Source organism: Atractosteus spatula, chromosome 7, assembly GCF_055471065.1.
Source record: "Atractosteus spatula isolate fAtrSpa1 chromosome 7, fAtrSpa1.hap1, whole genome shotgun sequence".
Lineage (NCBI taxonomy): Eukaryota > Metazoa > Chordata > Actinopteri > Semionotiformes > Lepisosteidae > Atractosteus > Atractosteus spatula.
The window spans coordinates 54702787-54725647 of NC_142712.1; the positions used below are offsets into that span (position 1 = coordinate 54702787).

At 43.4% G+C, this 22861-nt stretch overlaps 3 protein-coding genes across 3 annotated transcripts; 2 read left to right on the forward strand and 1 right to left on the reverse strand.

Moving 5' to 3' along the window:
* Positions 1-2158: 2158 nt before the first annotated feature.
* On the forward strand, positions 2159-6843 carry ankrd34c (ankyrin repeat domain 34C). Its single transcript, XM_088921184.1, has one exon. The coding sequence runs from the start codon at positions 2159-2161 to the stop codon at positions 3767-3769; it is 1611 nt and encodes a 536-aa protein (XP_088777310.1). The 3' UTR covers positions 3770-6843.
* Positions 6844-7187: 344 nt separating this feature from the next.
* LOC148831441 (retinol dehydrogenase 12) lies at positions 7188-13276 on the reverse strand. The gene is made up of 7 exons (XM_088920405.1): positions 13001-13276; positions 12424-12564; positions 10777-10968; positions 10240-10401; positions 9626-9742; positions 9114-9321; positions 7188-7979 (listed from the first exon to the last, which is right to left on the reverse strand). The coding sequence occupies exons 1-7, from the start codon at positions 13080-13082 to the stop codon at positions 7883-7885; spliced, it is 999 nt and encodes a 332-aa protein (XP_088776531.1). The 5' UTR covers positions 13083-13276; the 3' UTR covers positions 7188-7882.
* An 844-nt stretch (positions 13277-14120) lies between these two features.
* On the forward strand, positions 14121-17500 carry tmed3 (transmembrane p24 trafficking protein 3). The gene is made up of 3 exons (XM_088920406.1): positions 14121-14470; positions 15403-15648; positions 16577-17500. The coding sequence occupies exons 1-3, from the start codon at positions 14327-14329 to the stop codon at positions 16808-16810; spliced, it is 624 nt and encodes a 207-aa protein (XP_088776532.1). The 5' UTR covers positions 14121-14326; the 3' UTR covers positions 16811-17500.
* The last annotated feature ends 5361 nt before the right edge of the window (positions 17501-22861 follow it).

Below are 22861 nucleotides of genomic sequence, written 5' to 3' on the forward strand. Positions count from 1 at the left end.
GTGCCTGAATGAAGTTGTGCTGTAGGACCAAACACCGTCACATTCTCTGCGAAAACGTATACGATTGCACTTGAGAACCATGGACAGCGGCGCCTTTCTCTTCAAGAGAGCTGAGCGGCAAAGCAGCTCTCACACCTATAAATAGGTACATTGTGATATTCAGCCGGGCTTCGAAAATGTATGCATATGTAAGCGATACATGTACTCGGAACACAGCAATAAGATACGTAGTCGTCGAGGTAGTGGAGGTGTGTTTCAGATTTTATTACAATCTGTAATACGACTTCGTTTGGGCTGAGCGTGTGATTCTCTTTTTCAAATCCGATTTAAGAGCCAACTACTACATTATGAATTAGCATTTTTTTTGAAAGAGCAGACTAGGTTAATATTTCAAATTTAATATCGTAATCAATCAAGCACTGCTCTAAAAATATTTGCTTTAATTGATTTAGGAAACCTAACTTTAAAATGGTGCTGTGTCGTTTCTAATGGTGTCGCAAGAGACGCGCAGTTTAAAATGTGCATCTGAGATGTTGATTTTATTCTGCTGATTTCAATAAAAGATACAGAAACACGAAGTCAACAGGTGTATCTTCGAAACACGGTCTAATGCTGGGTTTCCAAAAAAGAATATTTTTAAAAGTTTACATTTCTATAGTGGCGAACTAAAATGCTTTTATTTTAATCAACCAGATCTTTCGATAACCGCAATTAGTATTAGTTAAGAGCAATTAGACTTGGAAACGCGTAGGTGACACATGACCGATGCAATAATAATGTTACCCCATTTATTTAAAAAACCTAAGGTATTATATTTAAATAATGTTTGGAAACGTTGCGTTTAATGTCCTAAAATGCACACATTACATGCCCAAAATACAGGAGCCGACAAAATTCAATCTCTCCTCTCTACACTCTAAATTACAGAACACTATTAAGCAATGTATATAATCATAGATTTAAATCAAACGGCTAAAACGAACCTTCATGCACATTTTTGGGAAACCGTGATAATAAACCTTTTTTATATAAACAGACAAACAAGAAAAGGTCTTTAAAATGATAAAAGGCAGCGGCGAGAGATAAAAGGCTCTTGGCTTCACAATCGAGAATCCTGACAACACTCGTCTCTTTCCCGGTGACACTGTATACACTATTCTTACTTTCCGTAATCTGTGAAAAAAGTTTGGCTCGGCAGGAATAGCCAAGCACAGAATTTGAATGTGTAGAAAAAAAAAAGTGCAATTTCTTCTGTTTTACCGATTGTCTTCCGTACATGTAGCGCCCTCTGGTGGGTATAATCAAATGCAAACATGTCCTGTGTACAAGTTCTGAGACTGGAACAGAAAAACAATAAAAAAAAACTTATATGGCTCTTTTCTGGACACTCCCCTCAAAGCGCTATACAGGTAATGGAGATCCCCTCCACCACTAGCAATGTGTAGCTCCACCTGGATGATGTGACGGCAGCCATAGTGCACACAGTACTCTCACACACACCAGCTATCAGCAGGGATGAGAACAGAGTGATGATCCAATACATGTATGGGAATTATTAGGAGGCCATGACTGGTAAAGGCCAATGGGAAATTTGGCGAAGACTGGGGTTACACCCCTACTCTTTTCGAGAGACACCACAGAGAGTCAGAGCCTCGGTTTTATGTCTGATCTGAAGAACAGAGCCTTTTTATATAGTGTTTTATATATAGTATAGTTTTTATATAGTATAGTGTTCCTGTCATTACACTGGGGCATTAGGACCCACACAGACTGCAGGGTGAGTGCCCCCTGCTGGCCCCACTAACACCTCTTCCAGCAGCAACCTTAGTTTTTCCCAGGAGGTCTCCCATCCAGGTACTGACAGGCTCACACCTGCTGAGCTCCAGTGGGCTGCCAGTTGTGAGTTGCAGGGTGATATGGCTGCTGGAGTTCATTTCAATGGAGTTAGACACAGATGCACAAGGATCACACAGCATTGAAACAAGCAAGGAAGTAAGAAAATTCAATGCAGATCTTTACATTCATGTACTATTTTTAAATGCATGGCTTTTTTTTCCCGTCCGTGCCACTGTTTTCCAATCCACGCTGTGTTTTACTGTCTGCAGGTCTGCGATTTCCTCCTCGGGCTGAAGAGGAGCGCCCAGCGCTCGCCTGCACCATGGAGGACGTGATGGAGGTGCGGACGGACGGGAACTCGCTGCTGAAGGCCGTGTGGCTCCGCAGGCTGAGGCTGACCCGCCTGCTGCTGGAGGGGGGCGCCTACATCAACGAGAGCAACGAGCGGGGGGAGACCCCGCTGATGATCGCCTGCATGTCCAGACACGCGGACCAGCAGAGCGTCAGCAAGGCCAAGATGGTCAAATACCTGCTGGAGAACAAAGCCGACCCCAACATCCAGGACAAGACAGGGAAGACGGCCCTGATGCACGCCTGCAGCGAGAGGGCGGGCCACGAGGTTGTGGCCCTACTGCTGGCGAACGGCGCCGACCCCAGCCTGGAGGACCGCTCTGGATCCTCGGCGCTGGTCTACGGCATCAACGCTGATGACAAAGAGACGCTCAGGCTCCTTCTGGACGCCTGCAAGGCCAAGGGCAAGGAGGTCATTATTATAACCACCGATAAGTCACCGTCCGGGACCAAAACCACCAAGCAGTATCTGAACGTGCCCCCGTCCCCGGAACTGGAGGAGCGCTACTCCCCGGCCCTGTGCGCCTCCCCCTCCGATATCGACCTCAAAACGTCACCGGCCCCCGGCAGCGAGAAGCCGCACGAAACCGTCTTCAGCTTCCAGGCGAAAAGGTCCCCGGGGGGCGGGACTGCAGGCTCCACAGCCGCCGCCAAGCTGCCCGCCGAGCCCCTCTCCCCTACAAAGAAGCCCTGTAACCCCAAGCGCGCGCGGCTGCCCCAGCTGAAGCGGCTGCAGTCCGAGCCCTGGGGGCTGATCGCCCCCTCCGTTCTGGCCGCCGCGGCGTACGAGGACGCGAGGCGGGCCGCCTCCGACGAGGACGTCGTTGCGGCCATGAACGGGCTGTCTCTTCCGAAGAGGGCGCCCCTGTCACGGCACAGCAGCGTGGAGAGCAAAGAGGGGGCCCCCGCTTTTCCCTCGGTGGCGGAGCAGCCCGCAAAGATGACGTCCACGTCGTCGGCGCCGGCCTCTCGGAAGACCTCTTACGAGAAGCATCAGCCCTTGGCACGGCGTAGCACTGTGCCCACAGATCAAGACAACGGCGGTCTTCCCACCAGCGGCCCACCAAGCTTGAGGGATACCGTGTACAGGAGACGCCTGGGCAATGACCATTATGACTCAGACTCCCAGCTGTACTCAGATTCAGCCTCCGGCTCACTTGATTCAGCCAAGGTTCCCCCAGAGAGGCGTAAACACAATACATCTCCGCTAACACTGCTGACGAGCTCCCGGGAGTCCCTGGACAGCATTCCCAGCACGTCTCCGAGCACGGCCCGCCGCAGGGCCCCGGCACTCCTGGAGAGACGAGGATCTGGGACTTTGCTGATGGACCACATATCCCACACCCGCCCGGGGTACCTACCGCCTCTGAACGTCAACCCCAACCCCCCCATCCCTGACATCGGGGCAAGCAGCAAGCCCTCCTCGCCTCTCGCAACCTGCGTCAGGTCAATGGTTCCTGTAGCACCTAGCTCACCAAAGAGAAATGATCTGAAGGCCAAAAAGAAGCTCATAAGAAGGCATTCTATGCAAGTTGAGCAAATGAAACAGCTTTCCGATTTCGAAGAAGTAGGCAATCAATGAAGGGACGCCACGGTTCTTCGTTCTCCTTGTTTTGGACACATGAAAAGCACATCTGCCTGGTGTGAAACCTCCCACCTGCTACTTTGTCCTTTCAGATCATGTTCTTTCCATTGAGCCCTGTGCTTCAAAAGCAGCCTGGCTCAAACAACTGGAAGGAATAAAGACAATGTGTCAAGAGTGCAGGATTCACTCCTTAGTGATGTGTTCTTGTGTCCAGTATTAAACCCCAAGCCTTATCAAATATTAGAAAATGTTTCTGAATGTAATTGTGGATTTGTGAGGTGACAGAAGGACCCTTGAGTACAGTGCTCACCTGGGAATGCTCAGAAGTGTGTAGAACACACTCTTTGAAGTACTGAGCTTTATCATTTTGTTTTAAAACATATATGGAAGGCCAGATGGGTGGGGGAAATTTGAATGATCTTTTGAGGCCTTGTTTGATGAAAACCCAATGGTCCATCAGTCTGAATCAATGCAAACTCCATCAACAACTACCAGAACAGGACTGTGTATTACCAACTGGGTCCTGTACATCATACAGCCAGTGGTTGAAGCTAACAGACTCAGGTCCCAGATAAGGAAAAACATCAGCAAGAAGCAAGCCTTCATGTGCTGTGAAGCTTAATGTGGGCAGAAATTGGCTTCATCCAAAGGAAACTAAGAAATGTAAAATAAATAAGACAGATGAACCAGTTCTGGTAATATTTTGTCATTAAGAAATCTGATGCGAACCCTAAGGAGGCAAGCTGTTTCACAGAGGTTATAACCTACAAAGGGTAATTTAAAAAATCTCCAAATATTGATCATGAACTGGAATATGACAGTTTTTAAATGTATAGGAGTGCATTGAGTTTGAGATGTTTTCACTTGTTTCATCGTGTCATTAGGATTGATAAAGTGGTCATTCCTAGTTGCTGTTGAAGTGTTGTAGTACTTAAAAATTACACCCTAGCTTGCTTTGACTAGTTCCACTCCCAACAGTGTGGATAATACATTGTTTCTTCGTACTGACAACAAAATTAGAGTAAACAAAAGGAGTGAATTCATTGCAAAAGAAAATGACACAAAGGCACCAGATCACTGAGGTATTTGTTTCACAATTACCCAAACATCATAAATGAATGGATTTCTCTTTCTGTCTGATTTTTCTGAAGAAAAATCTGTTAATATTTAAAGCTTTAACTTCCTCACAAACACACATGCCTTCTGTTTGAAAAGATGCAAAATCAGGTCAGTTTTGAACTGGGTAAAAGTGGCGAGGCCAGAAAAGTTGTTTTTAGTCTTTAATTTTTTTAAAGGTATGTAGGAATATTTTTATCTTCCAGTCCTGGGTATCAATGATGAAGCTGTAACTGTATTTAATGTACATCAACAAAAAGATTGAAAGAATTTGTTTTACTTCATTGACATTTCCTTTTAGTTTTCAAGTTTTTCTGTTGCTCACCTAAGAAATATGGCCGCTCATGAGGTCATTTTGTTACCCACTGTCTTGTCTTCCTTGTGATATGCAGGGATGTTACCAGGGCAGTAAAAGAGAAATCACTGTGGGTAAGAAACCCACATGGCCAGTCCTCTTACAGCATTGTACTGCCTTTTTTGTAATACAGTATTACTTTATTTCACATTTACCCAAAAAAGGCCACTTAGATTTGCAATAATTCATTCAACACAGCACAGAAATGTATCATTGGAGGACAATTCTTGAAAATCCAATTAGTTTTTTGTGTGGCTAACAAATTCCCATGGTGTTTTGTGTAGTTTGCAAAACTTAAAGAAACTAGTTGGAAGCAAATATTCTTGTTTGATCTTCTTTAACACTGTAGCTCTGTTGAAAACAAGGCTTGAAGCCTTTGTTACCAATGTATATGTAGTGCCTTCTGGTAAAACAAATATACTGGAACTGATGAAGCTGTTGTCTTTTTAATTTTTTGTTTCAGTTCTTAAAAATATGCAACAAAGCAGACTTTTCACTTTCAAATCACAGTGGCTTTATTTGCAGTTTGTTCTATTTCTGTGATGACATTATTGGGCGTTAGTAAGCTTTTTATTCAAATGCTAGATTAAATGATAAGCTGAGGTAGTTAAAACAGAAGAAAACAAAATGGATTAAACCAACAGGGTTCCGTATATTACTTATCTTATCTATGTAGGGCTTATAATTGTGATCCCCAACTTTAAACAGTGTTAGAAAGGTCTAGTAGGAGGAGAACATTTAGAGTACCTATTAGACAGGTATATGTTCTGAACAAAAAAAAGAAATCCAGAGTGAAATCTAGACTTCACTATTGTTACTAGTCAAAAGATCATACAGTATTGTTACTTATTCAATATTGCATAATATTCATGCATAGAACTGTTGCACTATATCTCTCCTACTGTTCTTTACAAAAACACACTGGAATCGGTTAGATCACTGGTGTAAATATACGCACTTTTACTGCTTTTGTGAGACATACTGTATCTGTAAGACACCCATTCAGTATTTGAAGGTAAACCCTTAGAGAGTTTGGTGTACTCTATCTTCATATATTATACTGTATATTTTGAATAAATGTTCTATAAAACTTTGTGTGAGGTGTCAGCTAACAATCACTGCTTTGGAAAGCAAGGTGCTTAGTTTTATTGTAGATTAATTACAATACCAGTTAATTATTACCAGCTAACCACTAATGATTTATAGTATGTTGTGATTTGTCATAATCCAATAAGAGGGTGTACTTTAAAATGAGCTGGACTGCTTTTGATTAAAAATGCACACTTCTCGGTTTTAAATCTGTGATTTAAGCCAGGTAACGTATACAAAATAGAATTAAAGTAAGGAGAGCCAGTGAGAAAATGAATTTGTGTGTAAGCAGAAGACAAAAAAACAAAATAATCCAAAACTATATTTTTGTGATGTTTGACCCCAGATGCTGTCCAGGGCACTACCAAAACAAGAGGTACACTTTCCCCTCAAGTCTAGTACAGCAGTGTAAAAAAACAACCCTCTCGTTGACTGCATCTGCTCTTACAGCTTGTTTGGTGCATCTCTTTGTTTTAATAAAGCAGGTACAATCCTGTCTACGTGGACTTGAGGATCGTAGGCTCGTAGGTTTTGTTCCACAACAGATCTCTGCATGTTTAAGTTCTTGAGAAGGTACCCCCATTCAAACGTTTGTGCCAGAATGGCAAAAGCACCTGTTAAACCTGCAGAAACCTAGTCCCTTGAGGATTGTAGCTATCCATTACTGCTTTCAGCAACATACTCAGCTAGGCTCTTCTACAAATAATTGACTAACCCTGTCACCTTCTCACAGCTAGAGCAAAACAGTCTTCCAGAGCTGGCAGTTTGCCCCACACAGTCAAGGCTAAAATACAATTTTCATAACCTTGAAGAAATCAACCTTAGCACACATAAACCAAAGTAAAGCCTTGACACTTGCATTCTGGAAAAATTTATTCAAGTTTGAATTTACACATCCCATTAGTGTTCACTGGCACACACATCTAAAAGTCAAAAAGAGATACAGAGAAGAGACAGAAGGTTTCATCAAAGTTGAAAAAGAGGCAATCAAAGCTCATTAATTGAGCTACAAATTATTTTTAAAGTAAATAATAAAGTAGAATTATTTGGCTACAATGTCTATGTATATTTCCCAGGCACAAGGCACACCAGATGACACAACACAAGATTGTTTGTTCGACGTGGCCATAAAGTTTCCCATCCCATTCTTGTTTCGGCATAATCCAGTTCTCCAGCCAGCCAATCAGAGAACTGCTATACACCAAATGCACATTGGGAAACATCGAGACACTCAAAGCTTGTTCTCAGCATGAAGAATATAAAGTCCAGCTGTGCATGGAGGAGTTCTGATCTGTCCTGCTGGAGAAGAAGCTGGTGGTGTTATACTGTATGTTCTAAACTCCCTGGGCTGCACCTATTTAACTGGTCATCAATTAAATCAACAGTTTAATCAGAACCATAAAGGCAAAGGCAACACCGCAGAACTGCTGAACAGAATATGAGGAGAAAATGTGTAAAATACTTGCAGATCCTCCTGAAAAACAGCAGAGGACTGCTTACTACCACGCTTTTAACAAACAGATTTGGGGAGTGAGTCCATCAGGGCTCCATCAGGATAGACCAACCATCTGGGCACTGAGATCCCATAGTCTCTTGGCAGCCTCATCATCCTGACCCTGGGGAGCCGTTTCCTTAGGAGCGCAGTCACTGAAACGAGAACACAGTCCCTCCACTTGGCACAACATACCACACAGTTAGGTGCTGCAAACAGGAATCCCCAATTCACTTGCAGGGGGAAATGAACAAACTGGTTTGTCATACACATGGCCCAGTCTGTAATCCCAGGGACAAAGAGGAGACAGGTTCGTTTGCATCCAGCTCAGGGCTCGCAAACTCAGAACAGGCTCTTGTACAAATTCTATTCATTAAGAAGGAAAGGAAATGTGTCTTTTCCAATCTGGGCTCAGCTTGGCTGTCTACACAAGTTTACTGAAGCCCAGATGACAAGCATGAAATATTCAGCACTCAATACCGACGTATAGAACTCATACATAAATGAGAGTGTTATTTTCATAATAATTAATAATATTTCCATCCTCTAATAGAATTGCATTCTTTTGATGTTTATTTCACCAACCTAAACTAAGAAACTAAACTTGGCTTCATTTTATAATTTTTGTAATAGAAGTTCATTTAGGGCATTTACTGTATATTAATAACACAGTAATTATACAAACAGTACTCTCAACAACTTAAATTGGCACATGAATATGAGAATAGATCCATCCATTTTCTAACCCCCTCTTCCTATTCAGGGTCTCGGGGGAGCCAGAGACTGTCCTTGCAAGTAACACGCACGAGAAAGGTTACAGCCCAGACAGGATGCCAGTCCATCGCCAGGCACACACAGACAGAGGCACAAACATGCACGCATTCACACCAGGACCAGTCTTCCCAGAGGCACAAACATACACGCATTCACACCAGGACCAGTCTTCCCAGAGGCACAAACATGCACGCATTCACACCAGGACCAGTCTTCCCAGAGGCACAAACATGCATGCATTCACACCAGGGCCAGTCTTCCCAGAGGCCAACTAACCTCCCAGTACGTTTTTGGACTGTGGGAGCAATCCAGAGCACCTGAAGGAAACCCACATTAACCAGGAGAGAACATGCAAACTCCACACAGACAGCACCCCAGGATGAGAATTGAACCCAGGGGCCCAGTGCTACAAGGCAGCAATGCTAACCACTGTACCACTGTGCGTCCCTATGGGAACACAAAATGCCAAGTGAGCCAAGCCTTAAACTGTGGGGAGTCTTTATAGTGCCTCTTACGTGAAATAGACACCGGTGACGCTCTCCAGATCCTCATCCACCGCGCAGTGGATGGTGGTCTGAGCTCCCTGTCTTGGAGTCTTGAAGACCAGGAGAAAAAATGGGAAGAAGACAACCTTCTTCCACAGTGGAATAGTGGGCATCAAGTGCCGCCCCAGTTCAGTGCGGATGACTCCAGGGTGCAGGCAGTTTGCTGTCACTCCCGTACCTACAGCAAAGAGTCACTGATCAATCCCAGGCAAGAGTGTACCAAATACAACGAAAGGTAAAAATGACGTTAAAGCCTTTGGATTCCTCTCTCCAGACCCCCACGGGCAAAGTCCTAAGAACCGAAAAAAGGTTACAAACAAGAGGAGGCCGTTCAGCCCACCACTGATCTAAGGATCTCATCTAGCTGTTTCTGGAAAGAAGCTGGGGTATCTTCTTCAACCACACGGCTTGCTCCAGACTCCTACCACCCTGGTACCCTCTTTCAGGCTCCACCTTCAGGGCCTCACCCCATCACCCCTCACCTTTCAGCCGCGCGGCCAGTTCCCGTGTGAACAGAACGTTGGCCAGCTTGCTCTGTCTGTAGCTCGTCACGGGATTGTAGCTTGCTTCCAGGTTGATGTCGTCAAAGTTGATCTGACCTGCAGCAGGAAGGCAGGAAGCTGTGGGTTTGCTCAGATCTGTCCGGACATGCTTTAAATCAAACCCCCGCAACTTTGGGAATAAAGACGCAAGGAACCTTTTAAGACACTGGTTTGCGAGTCCTTAACATGCTTTTTTGAATACACCACAAAGATGGAGGAATGCAAATGCAGCATCTGATGTTTCTGAGACCCAAGTCGCTCCACCTTTCCTCAGGAACGGATACCCCTGTACGTGCAGAAAGGAAATCTGCCAGCACGAGAAAAGCTTGCTCGCGCTTCATTCAGATAAACCCAGACATAATGTTAACAATTGGCAACAACGAAAACCAAGATTGCAACTCCTGCCTCCTTCTTAACTATGTCTTGCACACCATCCTGCAACAGCATTTTCACAGAGCTGCTTCCAAAGAGAAAAATGACACATGGATTTAGAAAAAGCTACCGGGACTGTCTCAAAGGTCTTCCGTGGTGAAGGAAGATACTTTCCGCCTTACCTTTCTCATGAGCGAGGCTGGAGACGTTGATGATGCGGCTCGGGGAAGACTTCTTGAGCAGGTCCAGCAGGCTGTTTGTGAGCAGGAAGTGGCCCAGGTGGTTCACAGCCAGCTGCATTTCAAACCCATCCCTTGTCTTCCACTGAGGGCACATCATGATGCCTGAAACCATTCAGCCATCTTTAAGATAGTCCATCCATCCACCCCATTGCATTACCTGTTCTTATCAGAGGCTCCACACCAGAAATTATTTCTTAGAAGGGGGTCTGTCTACCCAACTATTTCTTTTTCTATATATAGTTGTCTAACCCCTAGGACACACAGGTCTTAAATCTATGTTAAACAAACCACGCGACAAGGATAAACTAAGCTGCATGATATGCCTGCCCTCAGCCTCAGTATGTTATAGGGATTCCACTAGTCAGCATTTGGATCACCTCTTAAACGTCCATTTTTTCTGGAGCCAAGCTTGTACCGGAATGACAGCCCCTGCCAACCCAGACAGACAGCCCAGACCCGTCTGGACACGTGCCGGACCTGCATTGTTAATGAGGATGTCCAGTCTGTCCTCGCTCTCCAGGATGTCCTTAGCCAGCTGGCGCACCGACTCCAGCAAGGCAAGGTCCAGCTGCTTCACCACCACGTTTCCATTGCCACTGTTCTGGCGGATCTCCTCCGCGGCCTTGTGGGCTCTGGTCAAGTCCCTGCACGCCAAGATGACCCTCGCCCCTGCGAACACACGCGGCCCTTAGCTGTCCACCTGAACACTTTCGGACACGAACTGTGAAACATGGCGGCAGTGCGTTCAGCACAAATTTAACTGATGCTGAGAGAACGCACCCCCTGCTTTCAAAACGACGGAGTCGTCAGTCGTAGAGTACACACAATGTTGTGTTCGGATCGAGCGGCGTGATGGGGGTTTGACACGACTTCTCTGGTGAAATGTAAGCCTAAGTTAAAAGCCTCCTCCAGTCAACTATACAGCACCACAAGAGAACCTTTTGGCACAGGTTGGAAAGCTGGGCTGCTGGATTTGCTGGGCCAGTGGCACCGCTGTGTTGATTCAGTTTGATGCCCTGCTCCTGGAGTTCCTGCCTCGTTCATAGGCCCTCTTTGACAAAGACACCAGAAAATGACCACACCATGCAGTAGGCAATGTGTGGGGCTGCCAAACTGGTTTGACTGGCCTGTGATTGAGAGTGAGGCCTGGGAACAGGAGCACTGGCACGCTCGGCCTTATTTAGGCAGCCTCTTCCCTGGAGGAAACGCCAAGGACAGAAAGAGGATCGCTTGGAAGAAGAGTTTTGTGCGACTGCTCGTGGGCAGTTGGACTCGGGAGAGGATGAGGGTGCCATGGACTCTACAGGGAGCAGCTGAGGAAGGCTCCGGCATCACCTTCCTCCCCCACTACCAGACAACTGGGGAGAAATCAAGGTGGGAGGTCTTGAGGGAGCCACGTTACCCAGGACGACCAGGACTGGAGAAGCTGCCTAAGAGCCACTGAGGATTACACAGTGAGGATTACCATTCCCATTCCTGGGTAGAATGATAAATGGAAAATTATACATGATAATTGTGTAGTATATGGATGCACAGGGGATTCTGGGAGATTAAAAGAACCTGTGGAAAATTAATGAGGGGCCTTGCACCTGTTATAATTTCTAGGTGGCATAGTCATGCACCAAACAAGAATAAGACTTTGTTTTAGGAGTTACCTATCCGTGACACCATCACCACTCTTCTTTAAACAGGGTGGAACAGCCAAAACCGGGCTCTGCGGGTGGGGCGGAAATCCTGCAAGCTTTAACGATTTCTTATCAGCAGCTAATCACTTCGATTAGTTAAACTGCGTATATGAAAACCTGAAGACACTGCCGCCAGCACCCTCTACTTATGGTCACATCTTTAAAGCTCAGACTCCGTGTGAATAACGTGGCCCTTATAACTGACATCAGATCTGTGTTTTGTCACTTTTCAAATCGGATGTTCTTGTACTCGGAGCGTATTTCTGTCTGATGATCTATCTGGATGAAACTAAAGGCTTTACTGCTGTGCTTCTCCACAACGGGCACGTCGTAGGTACAAGCTCCAATTAAAAGCACTTAAGACTAAAGAGTGTGTTTTTATGTAAGAATAAAATCATGCAGACGGTAACGGTAACGAAGAGCGGGATTCGGCGCTCACCCCTGCAAGCTAGCTCTTCAGCTGTGGCCTTGCCGATACCGGTGTTGGCTCCGGTGATGAGGACAGTTTTCCCATCCAGGCGAGCTCGGCTCTTGCACTTGCCTCCGGCGAACCACCTCCGGAGAACCACAAGCCCCACACCTCGGGCAGGAAACAAGAGCTGTGACTTTTGACCCCCAAAAAAGCCCAGAACGGCGGAGCTGACAAATTCTATCTGAAACATAAACTTGACATAAAAATAATTCAATGCTCTTCGAAGCGTAACAATGCCTTCCCATCCCATCTTCGTTTCCTGTTCTCCAGACTTCATATTAATTACCACAATGTTCGCTTTACCTCGTTTTGCCCAAATACTATTACGCGAAACTGTTGTTTACAAGCAACCGATCCGTGCAAAAAAAAGTTTGTGTGTGTCATGTGTTTTTACGTTTTTAAATTTTAATCTTTGATTTCCGATCTAAAAGTGCAAACAAGTGGTCTTGGTATAGGGCGATATAGTGCTCGCGGCAAATGTACATTTTGATTTTTCCGCGATATTTAATAATACAGTATATCCTGTAACACTGTAAACAAGTACCTGCGACGACAGCAACAGTGATGCCCGATGAGTGTTCTTGCACAAAGTCCCTTATTCCTTTAGCGCACCCAGAGAGCTCCATAGCGCCTGTCTGACCAGAACACTGGGCTGCACCAGCTTACAGGTCTATAAAGTCGCCTCCAGTCTAACCTCGAGGATGACTGTATCGTAGTGCGTACAGTAACAATTACAGTACAGTACTTCCTCCTAGCTTGCGTAACCTTGAGGGAACTTTGCGATGTCTGTGCCCCCTGTCGGCTACATCCTGTTCAGGCAAAAGCAGCCGAGCGTTTCTGCATGTTTTATAGTGAAAATGCTGGATGTATTGCAAACACCTCTACAGACATTATACAGACATCCCTATATGGACGTTCCTTTGTTTCCTGTATGCAAAAGTTTTATTGGGCAGCTGAACGCCCTACACCAGCACTCACGCAGGTGGCAGGGGACCGAAAAGAATAAATCAGTTCGATGTGCAATATTGTTTAAAACACGCTGTCCACCTTAATACACCACACTTCGTCTCTCGACGCTATTAATGGAGCTCCGACAGTTTTATTACACATTGAACCGTAGAAAGAGGGGAAAAAAACAAAGCATTAACAGCCGAAAAGTTGTTTTTTTCCCCTCAATTCTACTTTTCAGCGTGGAATTAACCCGCGGAAGCTCCTCTGTTTATTTCTGGGGACTTGGTAAACACGTTTATTTTATCTTTGCGAGATCATATTTTACATATGAGTTTCCGCATCGTTTGAGGTGTGGATCAAAGCACTTTTGCATAACGTCTGCATCGATAGCTGTGAAGACAGAAGAGCAGCCGGGTTTTGCAGGGCTGTCCATGACGTCATGCAGCTGCAGCTCTGCAGAGATCAGCGCTGCAATTAAGGAGTGGAGCGTCCTGGTACACGGCCTAGAACTCGTGCATCCTTTTTTCCTTTTGTAAATACTGCCTGTTGAATTTAAATGTACATGTACCGCATGGCGCATTGTAACGTTTACCCATGAAAGAAAAAACACTGCCAATCGCGTAGCGATTCCCTCACATTTTTCAACGGCAGAAGATGCTACACGAACACTTCGCCTCTCTTCCCACAGTCCTTCACTCCGGAAGCGCTATTCTGTCCTGCCACGTCACGTTTTGCAAAAAGGGATTCGCCGGCACAAAACGTCGTCATCAGTTTACAGAACAGTCTTACTGCAAGTAGGCACGGTGATAAAACTGCTAGCAGAGAGCAATCTTTACTGCACCGATAGAGGTTGTAAGCCTTATCTTTTGTTTCTTTACAGTTTTCCATATTTACAAACTTTTTTTTTTACTGCGCAAACATGCGATTTCTTTTGCTGTTCTGCCTGATGGTGAACGCTGTTCTCGTTTCCAGTACTGAGCTGACGTTTGAATTACCAGATAACGACAAACAGTGCTTCTACGAGGAACTTGAAAAAGGAGTTAAGTTTGATATAGATTATCAAGTAAGTTCAATCATGCAAATATTTTTTCTATTTCGTTTCTTTTTTTTGCAAATCAGCATTTTAAAAATATCACTGCTAGATATTTGAACATGTAGTGCATGTAGGCATATTCAAATAGTCAGTTTTAAGCGCAGCAGAATCGTGTTTTGTATACAGGGTATAGCACTCGTTCCAATAAATTTTGAAATTCCACTGAACTGAAATGTCAACGTGTAAAATAGAATGATCTGCCTAAAGTGATTATATCCTGCGTGGGTAAATGCATCATATACTGTAAGCTCAGTGGTTTAATGCTCAATGTGTATTGTGATAATTGGAAAGTCAAATCCATGTTTGGTATGTTCCTTCAACTGAGCGAAATTCGTTTTTATTCGTTTAACATACGTTGTTTAACCAATTACCAAGTTAATTAAACCCTTAATTAATCAAACCAAATAACCGCTTTAGTTGTTCTGTCTCTTACACGGATACTATTTGTTGACTCACAGTTAGCCCTCAGATGATAAACTTGTTTTAGTGAAATTATTCCTGAAACAAACATTATGAAGATACGATTTTAGTGAGGCTACCGTGTTTTGTAGGAATTTAAAGAATTATTTTCAGATCGCACAAACGTCAGGCAAGTGCGGAGTGTTTCAGGTGCTACTGTACAGTCGATGTGGTAATACCGCTAGCCACCTGCAGGTGTCAGTGTAGTCCATTATATGCACGAGAAGTGCAAGACTTTTACAATTTATCTGAGCCCAGTAATACCGGTGGCTGCTTGAACAAGCCCTTGTCCAGGCGGTTTGAAACAACTGCGATGCTATTTTATTTCTTAAACCTGATCGACTGGATTTTCATCTCCCTGCACAATGTTTGCATATTTGTCTTGTGTGTTTATGTCCCATCTGTTTTGGCACCAAACTGTTTTCTCCTCTCTAAAAAAACAGGTCATTGCTGGCGGGAATTATGATGTTGACTGCTTTGTAGCTGATCCAATAGACAAAGTCTTGTATCAGGAGAAAAAGAAGCAGTACGACAGCTTCTCACACACCACAGAAGAGAAAGGTGTTTACAAAGTCTGTTTCAGCAATGAATTCTCCACCTTCTCTCACAAAACCATCTACCTTGATTTCCGGGCCGGGGAAGAGAAGCCTCTCATTCCTGAAATGAGCAGAGCCACTGCACTCACTCAGGTCTGTCTTCCTGTTATCTTTACTCCTAAAAGTACAGAACCACAAAACATTTGTCTGTTCAGCTTCTTAAAAGTAATGCTTAAAGGATCAATGTACACTGAACCTGAAGCTTAACCCACTGAGAAGCAGCTTGGGCTTCATTTTTCAAAAAAATGTCTTTAAACAGATAAGTAAATTAAGAAAAAAGTGTCATTTGCAATGTCGAATATCAGTTTCTAGAGCAAGGTATGTGCTAAAGTAGTTTTGTCCCATACTCTACTAGGGGCTGTACTTGCAACTCTCTGGTCTGGAGTCCAGGATCCTAAACACTGCAAGGCCAGGCAACGCTGTTCTGTCGAACCCGCGTATTACATTCCTAAGGCCCTACGCAGCTGAGAGATTCTTTGGTTCACCAGTTAACAAAAAACCTCAGTACAGAAGTCCTGAGGTAGAAGAAAAAAGGCTGTTTTGCCGATTTCCTCTTTCAGAGAATGTGTACCGGCAGTGGAAATGGTTGTTGTTTTAATGTTTTCAGGCACGTTCACTGCTGCACTTCATGGTTTCCTTAACCTTTTCAGAAATAAATCTAATGAGGACAAATCATTGCGAGTTAAAAAAAAGTGTCCTAAACAGTTCAGGCGTATCTCAGCAGGGAATAGATCCTCTTCAGAACAGCTGCATAACAGACGCAGGCAGAGGGTCAGAGGAAAGCCTCCAGCCTGTCAGTGTGGTTCACATTTAAAAGGGAATAAAAGATTAAAAAGTTTTTAAATGGGAAGTAACAAAAGGTCCTCGCTTGCAGTATAACCATTGGGCTTTCCCTGAAGGATGTCTGTGCATCTCTTATCCTTGTTTTCTTCTGCAAGTTGACCCAGCAGATGCACAGGATTAGAGTCTGGGCAGAGCCCCGCTCTGTCGCCGTCCCTCACCGAGGACCTCTTCCTTTCAGATGGAGTCGGCCTGCCTTTCGCTGCACGAGATCCTGAAGACGGTGACCGACTCACAGACCTGGTACCGGCTGAGGGAGGCCCAGGACCGGATCCGGGCGGAAGAGATCCACGACCGCGTGACCTACTGGTCCATCGGCGAGACCTTCATCCTCTTCGTGGTGAGCATCGGCCAAGTGGCCATGCTCAAGAGCTTCTTCACGGACAAGAAAAGCGGCGTGGCGGCCAGCACATAGCTGCAGCTCCCAGAGCGCCGGCCCTCTTGGCTGCCTTGGAGTCCTGGCGGGAGGGGAAGGTTTCGAGAAACGGAGGAAAGCAGGTGGTACTCTACTCCCTCCCATCACCCTGGGCCCCAGTCCTGCCTGTTAATATTTCATCAACTGGCCAGTTTCAATCGTAATGAATAGCCCAGCAGATGAAGAATAATCTAATAATGAACGGCCTGGTGACTGAGTAAAAATATTTCCAAGTGGCTGCTCAGTTTGCTTTGTAAGGAGCAGCCCAGCAGACGAGCAATGAGTCTGAGTAGACCTGCTGCTTAGCTCACAAGACGCACACAGTTTGCGCTACCTAAACACCAAGACCCCCTGAGAGCTCACAGTCCAAGCCTGACTGATGCTAGATCCTTTCTGTACTCAGTTAAGACAGCACTGAAGCCCTGAGTGACTGGAGTTCTGTACCACCAAAACGAAGCTTATGAGCCCATCAGGCATTTTAAGATTGGAACGATGCATCATCGTTAAAATGAAACTGTAACTTACCTGAAGATTGCATTCCTTTTTAAGGGGATTTTGGCATTTGTTTTTGTTTTTTTTTAATAATTATTGTTTTCTCACAGGACACCCCTTCAGCTGTACAGCTACATAAATAGTTTCTTCTGTGTCATTACATAGTGAATATGTACCAGTAAAAAAAAAGTCTCTCTCTGATGTGTTGCATAAAAAGTGAGTTTTATTTTTACTCCGTACGTGTAATCCCACTCCAACTTCATGCATTTTGTTTTTACTGAAGACATTTGATGCACACTTTTAAAGTCTCTCATGAAGGCTTTCACCACTTTCATAAGAAATCACTGGGTTAACATCTTTTCTCAGAGTAAAACAGTCTGACTTCTTCTGGAAAGAAACTTAATAGAGCAAAAAGTATTAAATCTAGTCAAAAATCTTAAAAATGAAATAAAATGGTGGCTACATTAATAAGATAAGTAAAATTACAAACACACCTTGTGAGCTTTAGTATTTAAATTTTAGAAATTACAGCTGGAGCGTGTCCCAGGTCAACAGAAAAGTGACAAGTACAACTTCCTTCTGTTTAGTATTCTTTAAAAATATGTTTGCATTTCCCTGCAGTGTAAGCAGGTGATGTCTGCTCTTCTCCCAGATGGTGAGCAGATTTGATATTGTAGGTAATAGGCAGTCTTGTGTAATTACAGCTTTCACTTGCTGTAACAAGTGTCCTGTTTCTTATCTCTTTTTAGTTCTCCTTGAGAAGAGTAGGGTCAAGCTTGGCTGCCCTCAGCTTTTACTTACACTGCTAGAATTATAGGTTTCTATTTTCTTTTCACTCCTCAGGTCATGCAAATAAACTGGTTTTATCTCCCAATTCCTCCCAACTTTAAAAGTGATCTCTCATCTGGTTTGTACAACTGTGCCTTTGCAGTTTTGTGAAAAGCGTTTTTTTACACACCACAAGTAAGTCCTGCGCCCTTCCATTACTCAATGCATTGAGTCGGGCTTTCTCTCTTTCCTTATCTTTTTTGTGGTAGCCGATGTATCTTGTGAAATTTGGCGATCTGAAAGATGAAACGTGTCAATGCACATCTTAATCGGAGCATCTCATCATGACTGGGCAGGAGAATGGTGGGTAAGAACCTCTTTTACGCCACTGGTTATGCAGCTTAAAAAAAAAGTTTCCACATTAGTTTATATGGTACAGTATGTGTACAAATCACAAACTTGACATACGTGGAGAAAAATGTTCAAAAACAGCAAACTGAATCAAAATTGAACTCTTTGCAGTTTTGCATTACAAGAAATTTGTGCATTTTAAAAACGCACCTTTTAGCTGAGACTTAGCTAGTTATGGATGTGCACTTCAGACAGTATTATACCACTGGCCTCCCCAGAACCTCTCTTCTGTGACAAAATGTAAAAGCCTACAGTTGAGTGCACTATTGTTCCTAACCTTTGGAAGCTGCTCAAGAACTTTTACAATATGCCCTCTCACACAGATGTTCCTGGATTTGTTAGTTTGTAACAATTAGTTTAATAGCTTTTTCTAGAATCAAGAGGGAAAAACAGTTAGATTAACTATAGCTTAATGCTGTCAAATTCTGGATTTAAGGATTGTTTCCCGACTAATATGAAAACAAAGTGTTCCCATTACATGCATGGAATCCTAGGTGAATCGCACTGATCAGAGTACCAGATAAAACTGGAAAAGAAGGTTGTTTTAGTGCTCCACCATAAAAGACAGGTGGTGTATTTCATGCTTGGATACTTCTAGTGGAAAAACCGCCACCATCTGTCTGGTGTTAGTTTATACAGCACAATCCAAACATCAGACAAGCAAAATGAATCCACTTAGGTTGAGTTGTAACCGGTTTCCTTCTGTTTGCCATTGAGTGACCTTAAATCTAAGGAACTAGGAGAATTCCTCTGTTAAAAAGTCCTGTCTGTACATTCAGGTTATTTTGTCTGCATCTGTGCCTGTTTGTTGCAGTGCAGGCTCATCTTTCTGTGCTGTTGGGGAGTTGCAGGGCAGCTTTCAGAGAGTTTTAATCCCCAGGAAAGATTAACATTGTTCAAACAACAAATGACGTACTGTACCAGGGTGTTGGCATTACCTGCCTGATTTCACACTGCCTTGTACATGCATGTTTGGCTCAAGGGTGAAGGGAGATTTTTTTAAAAACATATACCAAATATATTTTTAATGTTCTGTGTATTCATTTTTCCATTCTTTTTTATGGCCAAAAATAAATTAAGTATGCCATCACTTCTGCTTGCATCGTGTTAATTACTTATGCAATAGATTTTATTCTTTGGTTCTATACTTTGGTTCTATACTGTAACTGATTTAGTTACCTGCTGTCTCTGGATTATTAAAGGTGCAGTTCACTTGTTTACCATGAGAGGGATCCTCTTCACAGATATCTCCTGGTGCTGAACAAGAGTTTTGAAGGGCTGCTTATATATTTAGATTGCTGCAACATCCTACTCTTAATTATGCACCTGTTAGCAAGACATGGATGTAAATTCAATGTTTTATTAGTACATAAAGCATTTCATTGCAGTTGTGTACAAAATTCCTCTGATGTCACACTATTACGCTGTTAAAACTGTCACTACTGTATCATTGTTCTAAAAATAATTCAGAAGCCAGGAAGAGAAAAGGTGCTGCTTTTCTTGCACAGAGGCAGTTATCTGCACCATCTGAACTGAGATCCGGCATGTCAACTGAGATCTGCCCGAATGGAGAGGTCAAAGAATCTTGTACTGAAGTAAAATCAGATTTCCGCAGGAAAGTAGGACTGCATGTCAGTACTCTCAATGCTGCTAATTAAAAATCATATTAATATTAGGTCTTTGAAAAGCAACCCATTTCATTTGGGTTTTGTTTTGGCAATATCTTTCTGAAGCACGCTTTAAATTAACAAGTAAAAAGATTTTTTCCATGCTCTTCGAGTGTAAAGGAATCTTTACTTGCTCCTTTGCAGCCTACATATGCTGACGCAGCTCCCTACTTGAACAACTTCTGCTATCGGAACAATCCCTTCTGATTCTGCCAATAGTATGCAGTATCATTTGTTCCTGTGTGTATGTAGTCAAAAGGTACCTGGGTGTTACATCGGTCCAATGTTATTATGCCATGAATAAAGATTACACCTACCAGCTACAACCATTTGTCTCACACAGAACCAGGAGGATAACTAACTAACAGGCAGCAGCTTTGCAGATTAAAATCATAAAATCATACAACACACTAGTGAGACCTTACAATACTGCACTCACTTTTGGTCACCAAATTATAAAAAAAAAACTGCTGCTCTAGAATCACTCCAGAGAACAGCATTCAGATACACTCCAGGATTTAAAAACCAGCAGAACTCAGAAAACAAGACAGAACACAACAGCAGTGCCATGTTTGAGCAATGTGAAGCCATGACAATATACTGGATTGCAGGCTGCCCTTAATTAAAAATCCCTTCTGCATTGACCTTGCCTGTCCTGAACCTCTATACCCATGCTGTACCCCAGCTGTGTGGTTACTGGATGGGAGGCAATCGCCAGGAGTTTCTTACTGGCGTCCCTCCAAGATAGCACAGATCCACATGACTGAACACTTCCAATTCCTTCTCCCAGTATGGCCACCACCAGCAGCTAAAATTAGAACCCTGCGCAGCTCCAGGCAGGACAGAATGTGACGGGATTATTTCAGGAACTGGAAAGCTGCCCTTGAGCTCCCTTCACTAGGTCCTGTGTGCCTTTCACAAAGCCTGGTCCGACCGTGGCTACAGGCCACGATGGCCTCGACACTTTACATGAGGCCGATGAAAGCGAGCAGACTGTGCTTCTCCCCCAGTTCAGCACATTGAACTCCAATGTGATTTCAATTTTTAAGAATTTTATTTTCTTTTCACAAATAAATACAGATAATCACAAAACAGAAAGTTTTACATTAATATATATATATTTAAAACAGTATATATGAACACATCTCATTAAGTTTAGACAAGGTGACAATTACAAAACAATATTGTTAGGTGCATTTATTCAGGTGCATTTTTTCCATTACTAAGTCCAGGGTGCATGGTCCTCCCCTTTAACCCTTTGGCTGTGTTTCTCGACTCGATTCAAATGTGGAACCATATACTGTGATTCTCGACAAGTCCACGGCTGAGAAAAAACGCCGCCATTTCAGTGCTGAATCTACCATTTTTTAGGAGTTTCAAGATGCCCGCCTTAATCTTCCCATCATGCCATTCTTGACATTAAAATATTTTTTACCCCTCTTCTCAGACAATGAGGGGGCCTCACAGTGTGAAATGACCTGGATTTCATCTGAGCTCTCGGAGGGCCTGCATATTATAATCATAAAAATCAATCGCAGGGTGGGTATCCTGGTCACCAAATATTACACCACTGTTAAAAACAACAAAAAAGGGACAAGTAGAAAAAAAATTTTAACAGGAGGTTTATTTGGAAGAAATCTGGTTAATGATTTTCTAAATGAGTGTCAGCTTATGAGTCCGTTCACAGGCAGTGTCATAGATCTTAAGATCTGTTAAATTTGCTCAGTCTGCACAAACCATTTACTGATAAATTAAAAACTAGCAATCTCAAACATCCAGTTTTCTACAAAGTAAAGTATGATACAACTTTCCAAATATTACTGTACAACTGTTTGACTCCTTTCTACTTACAGTATTAAGAGCATGGAACATGTAGCTATTGTGATAAACATTTACAAAGGAGGTTGGATCAGTACAGCAGTAACTCAGTTATGTTTAACTTAGTTATTGTATATCACCACATTCAGAAATATCTCCTATCAAGACCTTTTGTCATTTTTTTCTACCATAAAATTCAGTTCCAGAGGAACACTAGTTCAATGTGCATTAACAGTGAAGATCATCGAATGTCCTTTGTAAAAAGTCCAACTATGTAAAGTACTATGCACAGGGGATTTGGAAAAAAAAATACCACAGCTCATAACTAATAAACGATCCCATGTCTTGTTGCTTTGACATTAAACGAGAAGGCCATTACAGTCCAAAAAAGTATACTTGGAATTGTCCAATTAAATTCAACCATTACTTTCACTTCTCATTCTGTGCAAGGCTGACTCCCACACAGTAACAAAAACAGATCTGGATCTCAAAATAGAATTCCACCTTAGTCTCTGTTTAGAGAAAGCTGGAGAGTTTCCACCAGTCACCAGAAAAAACTAAATAACCACGGATTCTACAGGGAACACTGTGGCCATCTGAAGTCTCCTAGTCTCTTACTGCTACAGAGCCCCTGGACTGTATTATTTATACAGAGGTGCTGGGGAGAACAGTGGATCAAACATTTAAATACAAACGCATAAACTGTTGAACATTCAGGGTATTAGCGTGGTAGGCTAGGGCCTCTGGAAAAAATAAAGATCCTAGTATTCTCTTACTGTACTGGGAATAGAGCACCTGTATAGCAACATAGGAAGTACTGCGCTGCAACACTGCATTAGTTTTTTTTTCTGCTAAGAAGTTTTTTTAAGCTCAGCAACAGCCTTATCACCCTGCA

Bases quoted from the DNA above. Each gene is read 5' to 3' on its own strand.
- ankrd34c (XM_088921184.1), top strand. From the start codon at position 2,159: ATGGAGGACGTGATGGAGGTGCGGACGGACGGGAACTCGCTGCTGAAG.
- LOC148831441 (XM_088920405.1), bottom strand. From the start codon at position 13,082: ATGGAGCTCTCTGGGTGCGCTAAAGGAATAAGGGACTTTGTGCAAGAA. The intron at 9,322-9,625 runs GTGAGGGGTGAT...TCTTTGCTGTAG, and splicing joins ACTGGCCGCGCGGCTGAAAG to GTACGGGAGTGACAGCAAAC. The intron at 7,980-9,113 runs GTAAGAGGCACT...TTCTCGTTTCAG, and splicing joins GTCACCGGTGTCTATTTCAC to TGACTGCGCTCCTAAGGAAA.
- tmed3 (XM_088920406.1), top strand. From the start codon at position 14,327: ATGCGATTTCTTTTGCTGTTCTGCCTGATGGTGAACGCTGTTCTCGTT. The intron at 14,471-15,402 runs GTAAGTTCAATC...CTAAAAAAACAG, and splicing joins AGTTTGATATAGATTATCAA to GTCATTGCTGGCGGGAATTA. The intron at 15,649-16,576 runs GTCTGTCTTCCT...TCTTCCTTTCAG, and splicing joins GAGCCACTGCACTCACTCAG to ATGGAGTCGGCCTGCCTTTC.